This window comes from Carassius auratus, unplaced genomic scaffold, assembly GCF_003368295.1.
Source record: "Carassius auratus strain Wakin unplaced genomic scaffold, ASM336829v1 scaf_tig00013866, whole genome shotgun sequence".
Lineage (NCBI taxonomy): Eukaryota > Metazoa > Chordata > Actinopteri > Cypriniformes > Cyprinidae > Carassius > Carassius auratus.
The window spans coordinates 1-17,529 of NW_020524458.1; the positions used below are offsets into that span (position 1 = coordinate 1).

At 36.8% G+C, this 17,529-nt stretch overlaps 2 protein-coding genes and 2 pseudogenes across 3 annotated transcripts; all 4 read left to right on the forward strand.

The window, feature by feature from the left end:
• The first annotated feature begins 124 nt into the window (after positions 1-124).
• LOC113074205 (arrestin-C-like) lies at positions 125-3,003 on the forward strand (annotated as a pseudogene).
• Positions 3,004-4,268: 1,265 nt separating this feature from the next.
• LOC113074206 (solute carrier family 35 member F4-like) lies at positions 4,269-9,102 on the forward strand (annotated as a pseudogene).
• A 1,540-nt stretch (positions 9,103-10,642) lies between these two features.
• On the forward strand, positions 10,643-12,849 carry LOC113074203 (Sjoegren syndrome/scleroderma autoantigen 1 homolog). Of its 2 annotated transcripts, none has more exons than XM_026246961.1 (4): positions 10,643-10,743; positions 11,119-11,270; positions 11,746-11,830; positions 11,913-12,849. In XM_026246961.1, the coding sequence occupies exons 1-4, from the start codon at positions 10,728-10,730 to the stop codon at positions 12,362-12,364; spliced, it is 705 nt and encodes a 234-aa protein (XP_026102746.1). In that variant the 5' UTR covers positions 10,643-10,727; the 3' UTR covers positions 12,365-12,849. The 2 variants fall into 2 exon arrangements, with proteins under 2 accessions (XP_026102746.1, XP_026102745.1); XM_026246960.1 differs by having other exon boundaries at positions 10,662-10,743; positions 11,076-11,270.
• A 2,046-nt stretch (positions 12,850-14,895) lies between these two features.
• Positions 14,896-17,239, forward strand: LOC113074204 (leucine repeat adapter protein 25-like). Its single transcript, XM_026246962.1, has 2 exons — positions 14,896-15,658; positions 16,495-17,239. The coding sequence occupies exons 1-2, from the start codon at positions 15,404-15,406 to the stop codon at positions 16,762-16,764; spliced, it is 525 nt and encodes a 174-aa protein (XP_026102747.1). The 5' UTR covers positions 14,896-15,403; the 3' UTR covers positions 16,765-17,239.
• Positions 17,240-17,529: the final 290 nt, after the last annotated feature.

Consider the following 17,529-nt stretch of genomic DNA (forward strand, 5'->3'; position numbering starts at 1 on the left):
TAGGCCAAACAGGACAAGTGACCCATCTCATCCGCTCTCTCTGTGCATCCCACTCTTTTTACTAACTAAACCCTTTATCTTGTTTTATCACTGTTTACTACAACACAAACCATATGTCTTACTGTATCTTTTCCCCATTTTCCCTTTTTTTTGTTGTGTGTGCTCAAAAAGAGTTTTCAAAAAGACCAGTGGAAATGGCCAGGTATGACTGAACTCAGCTGATGACTTGCTGTTTTTGTCATTCCTCATTTATAGAATTTCCATATTACATTAAATGTAGTATCATATATTCATATTGTGCTTTGACAATACATTTATGTAATGTTTGTGTTTCAGCTCACTCTCTACTTGGGGAAGAGAGACTATGTTGACCACATTGACTCAGTTGAGCCTGTTGGTGAGAAACTGTCTGCATTTATAACTGAAACACAGAAAACAGGTCATATCCAACAATTAAATTGGAATTGTTTCTTATTAAACAGAGGGTGTACTGAAAATCGATCCTGCAGACCTTGGAGACAGAAAAGGTACTGCCAGCATCAATGTGCCTCCATAAAACAGAACAATATTTAATAGTATATAATAGTTTGTTTGTTTTATTCATTCATTAATTTGAAAGAGAAGTCAAAATGTCTTTAGGATAATAGAAGAAATCGATGGATTCGATTTTGACCGGTTTCTTGCTTCATTCAGTTTGGATTCAGCTGGCCCTGCGCTTTCCGCTATGGCCGTGAAGACCTGGACGTGATTGGGCTTTCCTTTAGAAAAGACATCTGGATTCAGCACATACAGCTATATCCTGATGCTGGCCACAAACCCACCCTGACAGAGATGCACGACACTCTCCTGAAGAAAGCTGGAGAGCAGGGTCATCCCTTCACTTTTAATGTAAGGCGTCTGACAGATATTTTAATATATATATTTTTTTCTATATATATATTGTTCTTGTGCCATTTTTATATTATTTGTTACTTTTTTATAATACCATTTATTTATTTACTATTTCTAACAAAATAATCTGCATTTGAACTGATTTGTCTTTCAGATTCCTACCAACCTTCCCTGCTCTGTTACGCTTCAGCCTGGCCCAGATGACAAAGGAAGGTGAGGTGAATGATATATATTTTAGCTTCAAACAGAAAATGCACTGAATGGACTTGCTCATGGCTCTGTTCTTGCAGGCTTGTGGTGTTGATTTTGAGGTCAAGGCCTACTTGGCTCAATCAGCTGATGACCCCGATGAGAAGGTCGACAAGAAGTAAGTGTGTTATTGGTTATTTTGCACATTCAATTCATGTTTAAACGATGATAATTCATTAAACTTTACCAATCATTTTTTCTGTCCTCTCCCTCCACAGGGACACCTGCCGTCTTGTCATTCGCAAAATCCAGTTTGCTCCTGATAACACAGGATCTGGACAAAAAGCTGAGCTCTGCAAGAGCTTTATGATGTCTGATAAGCCTGTTTTTCTGGAAGCCTCTCTGGACAAGGAAGTATGTAACCTCTGATGGAATGCAGGCTTTGATATTGACCAAATCAAGACGAAAACTCATGTGTTTTCTTGTCTTTATAACAGATCTACTACCATGGTGATCCCATCCCAGTCACTGTTAAGATCAAGAATGAGACCACCAAAGTTGTGAAAAAAATCAAGGTTACAGGTGAGATTGGTTAAAAGATTTTTCAAATAATTCTTAAGTTGTATATATAACATATAATGTTTACTGGTTGACTGTTTATTATCAAACTAATTGCATGACTACTTCCAAATAAGTCAATAAATGGACATGAAATGTTGATTTGAGTTGCTGACTGTGCAAAATGAATGAGATGTGGAGTGGTACAAGAATAAATGAAATTAGTAGATCTAGGAAATCAGGTGCCAGGCATTATGGTTAATTATGCATTTTAGTAGTCATTTAGTTGTCATCAGTCATTGACCAATCAGAATTGAGTATTACTCCAGGTGGTATAACAAATATGACTGATGTTGCATTCATTACTCTCATAGTTGACCAAACCACAGACGTCGTTCTCTATTCAGCCGACAAATACACCAAGAGTGTGCTGTGTGAAGAGTTTGGGTGAGTCTTATTTTCTTCGACAGGGGCTTATTTTCTTGTATCCCAGCTATACTGACGATTTCTTCGCTGATCAGTCTTAAGTTCTCTAAATCTGTATGATTCAACTGCTCTCTGCAGGGAAACTGTAGAAGGAAATGCGACTTTTGAAAAAACCCTCCCGATCACTCCTCTGCTCTCAAACAACAAGGAGAAACGTGGCCTGGCGCTGGACGGCAGACTTAAAGATGAAGACACCAATTTGGCCTCAACCACTATGTAAGTGTTTGTTTCAGCTTTACAAACTTTCCTAAGGAAAGAAGTAAACATGCTCATAATCAAGTTTTTACAATACATTCATGTTGTTGTTTTTCCTATTTTCTCCAGAATACGGGGAGGTATGGATAAGGAGGTTCTGGGAATCCTGGTGTCCTACAAGATCAAGGTTAACCTCATGGTATCAGGAGGAGGGTAAGGAATTCTTTCTTCGACAGATTTGTCCAGTTTGTGCTTAACTGACTGTCTATACATAAACTACAATTATACATGTATTATTAATACTGTTTTTATTTATATATCTATTTCTCTATTTTTTTTCAGTCTGCTGGGAGGCTTGACAGCAAGGTAAATAAAAATGCAGCTGAAATGCATTATGAGAAATCAGAAACGAAACTTTATCTACTTTTTTTTTTCTCCACACAGTGATGTGACAGTAGAGCTGCCTCTGACCCTGATGCACCCTAAACCAAAAGGTATACCAACTTTTTCATCAATATAGCCATTGCCCATGGCAAGTTTTAAACTTTTGTTCTCCAATGTTTATCACCATAAATCTCACTCCCCTTCTTTGTGTCTCCCTCTCTGATTATAACAGATTGAATGCCCATATCAGATTCCACAGGACAGATGTTATCCTCGAGTACATTCCCTCGGCACTTTCACCAGCAAGGACAGAAGAAGGAAGTCGCATGGCTCGCCCATTAACAAAGAAGGCATTTCAGACAAATGCCAGGAGTTGCCTCACACACAGAAAAACACATTAGTATCACTTAGCAAAGTCGCTAGGTCATACTGATGGTGATAAAATGAGAGTTTAAAGAATAAATCCAACTACAAAATGTAAGTGTGGAATGAATGGTTGCCTTGAGGTTCTCAGTCCAGAATAACATACCTCTTCTTTGTGAAAGTGCTCCCTAATGACCATCATCTTACCTATAAATGAACCCATAGGATACAAAGTGTGTCTGAGCAATGCATTTCAATGTATGGAGTTTAATCATCTCATTATGTATGCTTGTTGTAACTTGTCTTGTGTAGAGTCTAGAGCCATTTAAACCAGCAACATTTAAATCACAGCAACTTTTGTGTCTTGTTTGATTTGTCATGTGTGGAATTTTGACTCTTGAGTCATTAAACCAAATAAAATACCTATGAAACCTTCATTGACATTTGTTTTTATATTGAGTACTATAAATTATAAAACATGAATATAGTTTAAGTGTTAGAGAATTGATCAAATGACAGCTGACTAAAGCGATTTCAATAAATTGCTTGTCTTCGAGGATTTTCGGACAGACTGTTTGTTGGTCAGAACCCAGCTACTGGGCAGGTTGTCACAGAAGGTCATTATAAGATAAATAATATATTTAATTTTCTTTCTGGGCAATAACAGTGCCAAAAATGTATGCAGTGACAGAAAATCTGCATTATTAACTAGCTCATATGTTAATGTAAAGTTAATTATTGGTAGAGATATACATTTTTCATATTTACACAAATTAAAAAGTGCAATTGTCACCTTAAAGAGATATTACTGCCTGATTAATCCTTTGTAACCCTTAATATTATTATGATTTTTTTTTTTTTAAAGTGAATTTAGACCTTTAAGAGTTTCAGAGAGTATCAGTAAATGTATTATAATTATTATGCTGAACTATCAATGAAAAACTTCACTTTACTTGGTTTGTACTCACAACTTCAAAACAACTAACATCAGCACTAACTGTGATTTAAAATCATTTAGCAAGTGAGACTGTAAGCTGTTAAACCTGAGATTTTTAATCACAGGTGGGATCTGCAGTAATCTGCACTTAACATGTGTGTTTACTTAAAGCATATTACTGGTATTAGAGTCCGAGCTCATTCAGAGACTCAAAACCTTGACCTAAGGGTTCTTTTTTTTTTTTTTAAAGAGAGCACAACGAGCAATGAACAAATTCTCGGCCAAGATATCTCCTTCCTCCGGACCCCAACCTGTCACACTTCACCTGCCCACACCAGGTAATATTTTTCAGCTTTTTCATAAAATCTGTTGGTGCTTTTGGTCTGGAAATCTGCGATTGCAGAAGTATGACGGAAAGGCACTTGTAATTCTTTAAATGTATTGTCTTTGTTCTTCTTAGCAAGTGAGAAGGATCCTCAGGAGCAGACTTTAGTTCAGGATGAATCTGATGCAAAAAGACCATCTAAACGCTGTTGCACTCGATGTCCATTCCGAGCCATACAGAGGGTGACATGTGGGCTCATTTTAGGGGCTTGTGTAGCTGTTTCCTGGGCCTGGGTACCAATAGTGCTAAAGAGACTCTGATAAGACATCCCGCCCCATTCTTCATCGTTTGGTTTTGTAGCATCTGGAACATTCTCTTTTTTCCACTCTATTATCTGTGTCATCTTCTCATGGAGAAAACAGAAGCAGTTGCCATGCACGGAGTTCAGGTTAGAAGAAAAACATTTTTAAATATATGATTGTATTTATATACACTCATTAAAAAAAGGTTCTTTATTGGATGGTTCCATTAATATTTTTTACTATAAACTGAAACTTTACACTGGGCATTGTACTGTTAAAACACCATTTTGAAACTTTTATTTTTAAGCATGCATATCTGAATGACTTGCTCATGTTGGGATGCATGTTTTGCACTCCAACCCCCCACATCTTTCATGCATTATTAAAAGTGCAGAAGCAATTAAAGCAAGTTAAGTCTAAATAATCATTATTGTATATAAACCTTATTTTAATTTAAGCTGTTTAGTGCAAGCTGCTTTCAGTTTCTAATCCTCTCAGTTTCTAAAGCTAAACAAATGACAGCTTTTCATTAATGAATGAATGCATGGCCAGCAGCGTATTATCAGTGCAATGTCATCACTGACACTGGCTGCAAAACCTTCAGCAATATCAGCTGAGGTAGGCTGCAGCTTTATAATAAATTGTAGTGTGCATGCACAGAATCCTGACTAAGCTGTATTTTACACTTGGGGTTTAGAGTTTTCTATTTATAAAGTAGCCAACTAAAACTGCATGCATTCATCTTTACCAGTTAAAGATCTGCAGATATTGGTTTATGTTGCAGAATGTTCACATGAAACAAAATAATTCCTTAAAGGGGTCATCAGATGCTACATACACTTTTACGAGTTGTTTGAACTAAAATGTATGTTGGAAGTGTGTGTACACAACCACCAATAATGATACAAATTCACCCAAAAATTTTCTTTGTCCACTAAAATCTTTACCCCTTTCTCAAATTGAGACGATCTCAGATGCCTGTCTGTGTGAGGACCCTCCCACAATAGTTTGATTGACAGTGGAGTTTCAACACAGACTGGACTGGTGTCTTACCTGAAGGGAATGTGCCCCTGATCTACCTAAATGTATTTATCTTCACACATATCATTCGTAATCCAGTTTCTACCAGAAGAATTTAGTATTAGGCTTTTTAATGAATCTATGCAAAATGCCTTTCCTAATAATGTGCTAATTAGCTAGTTTCATGATGAATGTGGCTGAAGTAAACTCTCTGAGAACGGCTCGGAAGAGAGGGGCAGAGTCAGCAGAGATCATTAACATTTAAAGGAAAATGCTTGCTCTGAAAAGAGTTATTTTTGACAGGGTAAAAAAATTGTTTTTTACACTACCATTGAGAAATTTTGGGCAAACTAAGATACTTTAGACTTTTCATTAAGACCCTAAAGAATCATATCAACTTGTGGAAAATGGGCACCCAATGACCCCTTTAAATTATTTCATATGTGAACGGGGCAAGTTGTCACAACCCTATGTATATACAGTACATATATGTTGTCACAAAAGTTTAATGTGTCAAATATAAAAAAAAGATTCTTTATTGATCTGTTAGCATATATTTCTGATTGTTATAGACAAATGATAATTTTACAGCAATAATGCAAATAATAGAAACAGATAAATATGTATACCTGTATAACATTGACTGTACATATTTTAGATTCATGCACATTTGACATTCAATTAATAATATAAAGTTTAGGATACATTTACGCTTTTGTGACAACATGTCCCAATAGAAAGACATTGTTTTGACAAATAAATATTTTAAGTAATACATTTTAAAACATAAGAACTTTATTCTTTTAAAACATATTTGACAACTTGCACTTGCTTTTGAATTAGGTCTTACAAACCCTCTGATAGAGAGAAGACATATTTGTGTTATTTTGATCCTCTTCTGAATCGCAGAAAGTGCAGTCTGTTCCTGGGTGAAGAGCTGACTGTAAGGATTGTTCTGAAAGGAGCCGCTCCATTCTCTGTGCTATGGAGTTTATCTGGTTATCTGTACTTGTTGGCGCTTTGCCGCATCTCCAAAGTGGATGTAAGTGCCGTCCTCTGCTGCAACCAGGCTTTTGTTTTCCTCCTTTCATGGATTGGACTCAAGGACCGCTTCATGGGTGTCAGGGTGAGCAAACAAATAGGATAGCTAATGTTGTGTGAGTGATTTTAATATTGCTTGTTTCATCACCAGCTTTAAAGTTTTTAAATTTTTTCATTTTTCTAAAAAAATGGTTTGTTTCGTATATGTCTACTTTGTATTTAGATAGTGGCTGCCATCCTATCCATCACTGGCATTGTTATGTTGGCCTATGGGGATGGTTTCCATAGTGATTCAATCACAGGAGTGGCACTGGGAGTTGGTTCAGCTTCAGCTTCTGCTTTATTCAAGGTCAGTGGTGAGGATGTGGTGAGGATGTGAATTCATCCCAGTGACTCTTTTGAAACAGTTCACTCCAAAGATTCATTCAGCATTGTATAATGATTCATTCAATGACCGTGTCAAGTTGTACAATATCTACAATATCTACTGTCTACTAATGTAAGTGTGTCCACTACAAACCTCGAGAAAGAGTGTATAAGTGTATATTCTGCAGTTTTATGGTAATAATTGATGTTTGCTTGTCTCAGGTGCTTTTCAGGAAGCATGCAGGAAGTGTCCAACCAGGCGCTGCCAGTGTGTTGCTGTCTTGTGTGGGTCTGTGTAGTTTTGTCCTCCACTCCTGGGTTTGTGTATTGCTGTATTTCACACATGTGGAATACTGGCCTCCCTCTCAGCACATCCCTTGGGATAAACTCTGTGTCATGGCTACTCTACTGCTTGGTAATTTATGCTTTTGTTTTCCACTACACATGAAGTTATAATGATTGTACAATGTAAAAAATTACTTTTGCCATATATAAAAAATATAGGCAATTTTATACATTTTTCCTTTCCTGTTTTCTCCTAAGTTTTCAATTTGCTGGTAAATCTGGGAGAAATATTCACGTACCCCAGATTAATTTCATTGGGAATTCTCTTGACCATCCCAGCTAGTGCAGGTATGTATTTGATTATACATAAGCTGTCAAATAAACTTGAAGCTTCACAGACATATGCAATGGAGCGCAGCAGTGATTATGTATTTTTGTAGGTCAAAAACCAAAGACTTTATAAAAAACATTCATGTAGTGTCCGTGACGTCACCCGTAGTTTTCTGAAGGGCATTTTTGAAGCTCAGATGAGGCGGAGGCGGAGGTGGAGGCGGCCATCTCATTAAAAATGGGCAAAAAGGCAGGAGCTGGTTGCTGAAGCCACGCCCACCAAGCTTGACGGCAGGCATCAGCAGCAGTAATCCACCTGTCACTCAAGTGACCACGTCCTTAATTATTTTAGTTAAAGCTTTAAGACTTAATATAATTTATACAGCTATGTTAAATGTAATCTATAATGTAGGCATGACTCTTTCAGTATTTATTTAAAAAACATTTTCTCTGAAAGTTTGTGTTTGAACAGTTTGTAAAAGCCCAAATTTAAACATTGGCTATAAAAGTTGACTAGGGGAGTAGATGAGTTTTCCTTTTAGTGTGATGATATTTATTGTCCCTGACAACCTCTGGAGTCCTATTTAAACACTTAGTAACCACCTTTTACAAGATAATAAAAGGTCTGATTGGGGTATTTAACTCCCAAAATCTGTCGACCACAAACATGAAAGGCTTTTTTTTTACCAACGCAAGATAACGCAAATTACAATATAAATAGAAAAATAGCCAACAGGAAAATATCACATATGATTAATAAACTGAGAGAAGTAGACACACATACATGCCCTTTCTGAACTGAACAAACACTGAACTGACTTGATCTAAATAGTGACAATATTGACTTGCTTTAGAGCCGAATCTGAACCGCCTCCATGGTTGATTTTCCATAACTGATTCTGATATATTCCTGAAATAAAGGTGACTTACCTGACTTTACTTGAAAAATCATAAAGAGCTATAACTAAGATATTTTATGTTGTAAAATGAAACGTGAAAAAAAAATCATTCAAGAAACCCACTGACTTCAGGAAGTGGAAACATTTTTATTTCCGGTTTTGGCCTGCAAAAATATGTCATCCCTGCAGCACTCTGGATGTGATTAAGCATCAGATGTGTAGTATTTAATTTTTGCTCTTTGAGATTTGCCAAGTCTATCGCTCTCTTTTTGTCACTCACAAGCTGTAGATGCATTTGTGACTGAAACTCTGCAAATGAGCCATGTGCGAGCAGCGGCAGCCGGCATCATCTCAGCAGGGTATCTCATGCTGCAGCTTCCAGAAAACTGGGACGACAGCACTTTGCACTGGCTCAGCACACTGTGGCGTGGAAACTGGCGAGAGGACAGTGTAGCTGGAGAGGAGACTGTAATGGACACTGCTGGGATTGCAAGAGCAAAACCCAAACCAGCTGTAATGACACTCAGCTGAGCAGACTAGATTCTGATTTAAGTATTGGTGTGATAACATCATAAAATCTTTTGTGTCTGTGTAAATGTAATTACTCACATTGTAGTTGAGTTTTGATGTTGTTTAAAATGTAAATACGTATTTAAGAAAAATAAAGGCAAGATGTAATAGCAATGTGTGAGGACACCCACTGATTCAATTGCCTGTTTAGCAGCAATGATTTGAAGTAATTATTTTCTGTATGAATTTATCAGTCTTTAACATTGTTCTGCAGAAATTTTTGCCCACTCATCTGTACAACGTTTTTAAAGTTTATTGATGTTTGTAGGCATGTGTTTGTGCACAGCTCTCACCACAGCATTTCAGTCAGGATGAGCTCTGGACTTTTGTCTTGGCTGTTGCAATGCCTTGATTCTTTTCTTTTCAGCCCTTCTGATGTAGATTTGCTGGTGTGCTAAGGATCATTGTCCTGTGGCATGACCCAGTTTTTGACAAGCTTTAGCTGTCAGATCGGATGGTATTTGACTCTGGAATACTTTGGTATACAGAGGAGTGCACGGTCAACTCAATAATGAATTTTCTAAATAATTAATAATGAATAGCCCTCCTCTAACATTCTTGACTTTTGGTATGAAGTCTTTGTGCTGATATGCTCTTTAATGGTGTGCATTATGGCCAAACAAACATAAAAGACATTGTTGTAGAAGTCCTATGGTTTTTATGTAACACACTGCCGTTTAAAAGTGGGATCAGTAAGATTTTTTATTTTTTTAATGTAGTCTCTTGTGCTCATCAAGGCTGTAATATTTTGATCAAAAATACAAAAATGTAATATTGTGAGATATTATTACATTTCTAATATTGGTTTTCTGTTTTGATATACTTTAAAATATTCTTTATTTCTGTGACTAAAGCTGAATTTTCAGCATCATTACTCCAGTCTTCAGTGTCACTGACTGATCCTTCATAAATCATTCTAATATGCTGATTTATTATCAATGCATGGAACAGTTGTGTGGCTTCATTTTTGTTTTTTGTTTTGTTTTGTTTGGAAACTGATACTTTTTTCTGTATTCTTTTATGAATAAAAAAAAGAACAGCATTTATTTAAAATTAAAATCTCTCATCTCATCACTTTTGATAAATTTCACACATCCTTGCTGAATAAAGTATTTATTACTTTCAAAAAAAGAAAGATAAATTTTCACTGACTCCAAACTTTTGAATGGTAGTGTATGTAACACAAGATTTACATTTTGAATATATATATATATATATTAATAAAAGAAAAAAGTTTCACAGGTTCCAAAAAAACATGAAGTGGCACCACTGCTTCCAACACAATGACACTGAAGACTGGAGTAATGATGCATCAGAAAAATAAGATGATATTTTAAAGTATATTAAAATATGAACAGTTTTTATAAGTTGCAGTAATATTTCACAAATAACATTTTTTCTGTATTTTTTATCAAATAAATAAAGCCTTTGTGAGCACAAGAAACTTCGCTAAAAAAAAGAAGACTGCAGGTCCTACATTCAGTTCGCTAGATGGCGCCAGTCCGTTTTCACAGCACCTTGTGCATTTCACCGTTGAAGTTTCGAGCAGGAAACGTTATCTGTGTTGTGAGGCGGCTGAGGAAAGCATGGCCCTAAATGCAGGTAAATTGTGAATAAACTTCGTATTCTGCTCCCGAGTTTCCTATTTTTATCTTTCATTAATCTAACTTTCATTAATTTACTTCCGTCGTGCTAAAGTAGTGCACCTGCATCCGCGCTAAAATAACCCAATAACCTCATCAAGGCTAACGTTAGCAGCTTAACGTTAGCGCTTCGGTGTCTGTCTGTCTGTCTGTAAGGCCGTGTGGCTTTATTTCATTCATAATATCTAACTCTTCACAATCTTTTTAGAATAACTGACAATTAGTGACAACCTAAGGTCGTATAACTGTCTGAAAGCTACAGATGCTAGCTGGTTGTTTGTTTGTGATCAGTGAGTCAGACACATGAGGAATCTCTGTGCTCTGCTGAATCTAGATGATGAGGACTTTGAGTGGGAGCCTCCCTCCGAGGCCGAGATGAAGGTGATCCAAGCTCGCCGGGAGCGGCAGGACAAGATCAGCAAGCTGATGGGAGACTATCTGCTGAAGGGCTACAAGATGCTGGGGGACTGCTGTGAGCTGTGTGGGGTGAGAGAGAAACACGTGTTACATTCATTCATCCGTGACTTCAGAAAAGGACTCAGAGTAACGTTCCCTGCAAGAGCATTTCAGTAAATTGTAATATATAGATATATACTTTCAGTGCCTTTCAAAACCGAGTCAGGAAGATTTTTATTTATTTATTTATTTTTTGAAAAGGATCCATTAAGCTGAACAAACATGACATAGTATAGTGTTTTATATAAATTAGCTTTCTATTCATCAAAGAATCCTGAAGAAGTCACAGTTTCCACAAAATTGTTAAGCAGCACAAGTGTTTTCCATACTGCTGGGATTAAGAAAAAACAAGTATGCAGTATTTGTAATTTCTAATGGGGGGAAAAAGCAACAAAAAAGGATTTTCGGTTTATGGACCCACTGGAATTATAATAATTAGTTTTTAACTTAGATTTATTATTGATTGAAGCATGTATAAGGTAAGAAATGCCCTATATATTTGCAGACAATTCTGCTGCAAGATAAACAGAAGAAATATTACTGTGTTGCTTGTCAAGAGCTGGACTCCGATATTGACAAGGACAACCCAGGTATGTTTAAATTCAGCCTTTGAATTATTTATGAATGTACAGTCTTGTGTATCTCTGTTGACTTGTTCGATTTCTCTTTCAGCTTTAAATGCCCAGGCAGCTTTGTCACAGGTAAGAGAGCGTCAGCTTGCGACTCAGCCTCTCCCTGAATCTCATGGAGCCTCGTCCAGTGAACCCCCTCTCTCCATCACGGGCCAGCCCCGGCCGGAGCACTGCGAGGGGGCCGCGTCTGGACTGAGAGGTCCCCCTCCCGCCATACAGCCCACTCCTCTTTCTGTCCCAACCACCAGCTCCAACTTCCTGCCACCAGCCACCCCTGCTCCCCAGACTGCACCTCCTTCAGGGGCCGTGGGCAACGCCCTCCACCACCACCCAGCCTTGTCAAGTGCAGAGGAGGCAGTGCTTCATAAACTCAGATGGGCCACACAGGAGCTCCAGCACTCGGGGTCAGTGGAGGCCAGCATCCAGCTCTGCAGTCTGATCCGAGGCTGTGCCGAATCCCTGCGCAGCTTGAAAGAACTGCAGCTCTCATAAGACTGTAGCACAGATGGAGTTGTAACAGCACACACACACATAAGGAAGTACAAACAGCACTAATACATATATACAGTAATATACTCAACGGCGTGTTTCGGTTGTGTTTATGTTTGTTCTAATGCAGCGCAGAATGTGACTGTGTCGTGTGTTGAAATACATTGCTTGAGCTGCAAAGGCTGGTTTCTTTTTACTTGATTTGTTTAACTTTTTTCCCGTTGCTTTATGAACTCATGATCGGTTGAAAATCCAAATTTTATGAAAGCACCAACTTAAGTGTTGTGACAATGTTAGATCAATTACAGTGGCAGAGTGAATTGTTTCAAAGCTGCAACAGAATCATTTGGGTGCTATTAGTGTTGTTTTGGTTATAAATAACAGCATTGGTCTGGTTAGGGGCCATTCAAACAGAATGCATTTTGCATTTCACTGCACTGCTTTCCTATTGCTTTTTCAGCGAAGTAAAAAAAAAGTTCAACTTGAAAGTATTTCTAGACCTTGCATATTTTTATTACACTGCCCGACATCTAGGATTTTTTTGTTCCATTTTACAGTTTTACATGTTTTTCCTTGTTTTTGCAGTGGAATGCTTTTCTCCCACATTCCAATTCCCATATATCACATTTTTAAATGCACAATGTGTTCTATCACAGAGAAACTTTTATGCATTGAGAAACCTTTCCATTACACGGCAGTGTGTTTCGTGGCATGTTTGCTTTACAGGAAAAAAGGTAACTGAGTTGATATCTCACAGTTCAGTCTTTTTTTCCTCTAAATTCTTAGTTTATGTCTCGTAATTTAGACTTTTTCACTTTTAATTTTTCAGTTTGCATCCCAGTGTTTCCCACAGCCTTACACTCTATTTGTGGTGGCACTCCCCCGCCCCCATATATATATATATATATATATATATATATATATATATATATATATATATATATATATATATATATATATATATATATATATAAATGCAAATTAATTTTCAGCTAGCAGGACATGCTTTAAGAGCGGGAGAGGTAGAGGTTTCTCCGGTAACGGCGCTGAGCTCACAAGCGCTGCCTTATCAAGCATTACATGAAAGATTAAATGAAATTAAACATTTTCTAAATACAGTTGGTTTCCTCCTGAAATACAGCGATTTAAAAAAAAAAACCTGCTCTGGTTTTGGATTTTGAAATGTGCAGAGTTCATGTTTATTCAAGTCAAAACCTTTTGGAAAATCTATTTTTGCCGTTCAGTTTTGATATTGTGGTGGCTGCCAATTCCCTTTTTTTCTGCCACAGAATGAAAAAAAATATTTAATTACTACTTTTTATCTCACAATTCAGACTTTTGTCTTGAAAGTGCAGGTTGAGGTCTCACAATTTAGACTTTTCTTATCAGAATTGGGTATTTACAGGTGCATCTAAAAAAATGTGAGTATCATGGTAAAGATCTTTATTTTTTTGTAATTTAAATTAAAAGCTAACTTATATTCTAGATTCATTGCACACAAACTGAAGCGCACGCAAAGTTTTTTTTTAATGTAATTCTGATTGTTACGACTGAATTCCAAACTCAATATCTCAAAAAATTGGAATACTCCATTTTGAGCTTGATTAGTTCAACACCCTAATCATTAAGACAATCATCAACACCCTCATTGCTGAAAGAGCTAGCTGATCACAGAGTGCTATATCAAAATCTATTCAAGAACTTGGGAGAGCTTTACAAGGAGGTGGACTGAAGCCGGAGTCAGCGCATCAAGAGTCCATACTCATACATCTTCAGCAAAAGGGCTACATCTGTCACATTCCTAGAACTAAGCCACTCCTGAACCAGAAAAAAAAAAAAACGTCAGAAGCATTTTACCTGGGGTAAGGAGAAAAAGAACTGGACTGTTACTCAGTGGTTCGCAATCCTCTTTTCAGATGAAAGTAAATTTAGCATTTTATTTGGTAATCGTCTTGGTAAAAGTCTGGAGGAAGAGTGGAGAGGCACAGAATCCAAGCTGCTTGAAGTCCAGTGTGAAGTTTCTGAACTCAGTGATGATTTGGGTGCCGTGATGTCTGCTGGTGTTAATTGTTTCTTTTCCTAAGCTGTAAGTCAACCATCAGAATTAAAACCAAAAACTATTCCGTTTGTGTGCAATGAATCTAAAATATAAGAAAGTTAGATATTTTTTATTTTTTTAATTTACAAAAAAATAAAAGACTTTTCCCTGATATTCTAATTTTATGAGATGCACCTGTAAATCTAAGTAGTGTTTAGTGTCTTTAGACCTTGCATTTTTCAACACCTTTATACTATCATCTTTAAATGCAATTACTCATTCCGTGACCCCTAAGATTATAAAAAAAAATTTTCTCCCAAAGCAAAGCTGAGGCTCAGATGAAGCACCTGAAAAGTCCTCGAGAGTCAGGAAACTACACAGAAAGAAAGAAGACGATCAGTTTATGCTTCTGTAAATGAGAAACAGCGCCTCGCTTCGGAAGAAACATACTGCTCTGGGCGGAGAGAAGCAGTGGGCGAGGTTTAGCTGTACAAGACAAAAGAAAACGTTAAACGAAAACAAAAGCTGGACTCCTTGGTCTCCTGTCCAGTTTTTGCTTATCTAAGGGTAGGAATTTGTTTTTATATACCGGATTAGATTTATACACTGCTTTACCACGAAATGCACATAAGGAAGAGCGTGAAATCAAGTACCTCACGAAGAACAGAGATTGTCAAAGAGTTTATTAGAGCGAAATAATTTTCTGTTACCTTGTAAACGAGTTACTAGTTACAGTCAGTGTAAACTAGTGGTTAACTTGTATATGAAGGATAGCGCATAGAATATCGCTTCCGGAAATTAGTTTTTGAACGTGACAGTTGCAGTTTAAGGTCATTCGTGCGCGCTCACCTTTCGTATCATTTTTTTAAAAGAAAGATACTGTATTTCATCTCAGTTGGATATTTTTCATGGTGGTAAAAATAAATGAACAAAATAACGACACCGGGCATAGAAAATATTAAAACCAGGTTTTAATTTTAAAAGCGAAAACAGTGTAATCGGAAATGAACGGGTTTCAGTCCAGTCCAGCGGACTGTCCGGCTGGAAGCGTCTGCTCTATTGAAGGCTTGCCTCCGTTACCTAAAGGACTGAGCGGTATCCTGAACTCGAGCGGGGGATCCTGGAGGGACATCGAGAAGGTCTACAGCAAGAGGACGCGCATCCAGGCGGACATCAGCAAGTCCAGAGTGAGCGACTGTCCTGACCGCAGTAAACCAGCGAGCCTTGACGCAGCGCTGGCCGTGCTGCGCAAAGAGATGGTGAGTCCGGGACCACGCCTGACTCGGACCCGCGCTCCGTTTGTGCAAAATGGGCAACTAGTTATGGATCAATGACGAATACGTGTCAGAAGTGATAAAAGTGCATGTAAAATATCTCCCCCGGTATGCTTTGTATTTGCATTTGTATTCTACATTTTTCAATGTAGCCTAAATATTCTTTATGAATATATATATATTTTAGAGTCACTTCTTTTGACCTTAATAAAACACGAAAACGTAATAGCCTAAAATTGATATTATATATATATATATATATATATATATATATATGGTCAGGTACACCATAGGCATTTTGACTTGAGCTGAACAAACAAACAAAAAATATAAATTAATATGACCTCAACATTTAAATCAGACCTTAAAAACATGTAAAATAATATTTTGTGTCAAAGCACTTCTTTACTGACATTTTAACTGCATTTTGAATAGTTGAATATATTAAAACAATTTGATAAATTTTTTCAATAACTGTTTCACTGACCGTTTTATTTAAAATAAATAAAACATTCAGTTAAAAAAAAAAAAATATATATATATATATATATATATATATATATATATATATATATGTGTGTGTGTGTGTAATAATATATACATTATATATATATATATATATATATATATATATATATATATATATATATATATATATATATATATATATTATTATATATACACATACATATATATATATATATATATGTGTGTGTGTGTGTGTGTGTGTGTGTGTGTGTGTGTGTGTGTGTGTGTGTGTGTGTTGATCATTACATTATATATTTGAAATCCAGCATAGCTCATGTTCTTGTCTTTGGCAGGTTGGACTTCGACAGTTAGACATGTCACTGTTGTGTCAGTTGTGGTCTCTATATGAGTCCATACAGGAATACAAAGGAGCTTTCCAGGACATCTCTTCTTCCCTGTGCGAGAGCTCCTTCAACACCGAAAATGGTTATTCTGAAGATGAAGAGGAGGAAGATGAAGATGAACATGAAAGAGAGAGTGGGGAGACGCTGTTGTCCCTTCCTCAGCCCACTCAAAACTCTCGAGACCAGTGGATCAAAGACTCCTTCCACATCCCCATTTAATTGAAGCATGTGCTCTCTCAGCTGCAGTATGGATCTCAGTATAGATTCTGTAAGCATCTAAATGAAACAAGGCCTTTATTTTTGTAGGATACTATTACAATGGTGATTGTAAGGTTGTTTCAAAGGAACTATGAAAAACTCCCTTTTCACTGCTTGTGAAGTCATAAAGACCGGATGAGGATTGACAGGAAGAGGATGTTGTAACCAGAAACAGTGTGGTCAAGGTTGTTTTTCTACATATGGTAAATACATCAAACAAAAGACATGCCTTACACAGTATTCTCTTTTGTGGTCACAATTTCATTATATTATGTAGATTCATCAGATGTATATTGTCACTTATCGCTATATTTTCTCGATCACTTTGTATTTTATTATACAATATTATTTTGTCCACCTGTGTCTTTCATCAGTAAGTTAAACACAATGCAGAATGTGCTTTTCTGTACAAAATAAATAAAAATATTTAACATTTTGTTGTCTCAAAGATGTTCAAAACAACTGTCCAGTGCAGATATGATCAAATCAGCCATTAGGTGGCACTCATTTCCTTTCTAAACTTTTTCAACGGATGTTTTGTCATGTTGCTTGCTAGGAGTATTGGAGTAAACAAAACAACTGTTTCGGGAAACATCTGCCCTCTTAATCATCTTGATACCGTTTAGCGTGAAAGAAGATTTCTAGATTCTTCTCCTTTAATGTTTATCTTTGAGTCATACCAGATACATGCCATCTGATTAAAACGGTTATTCTAAATCTGAATGT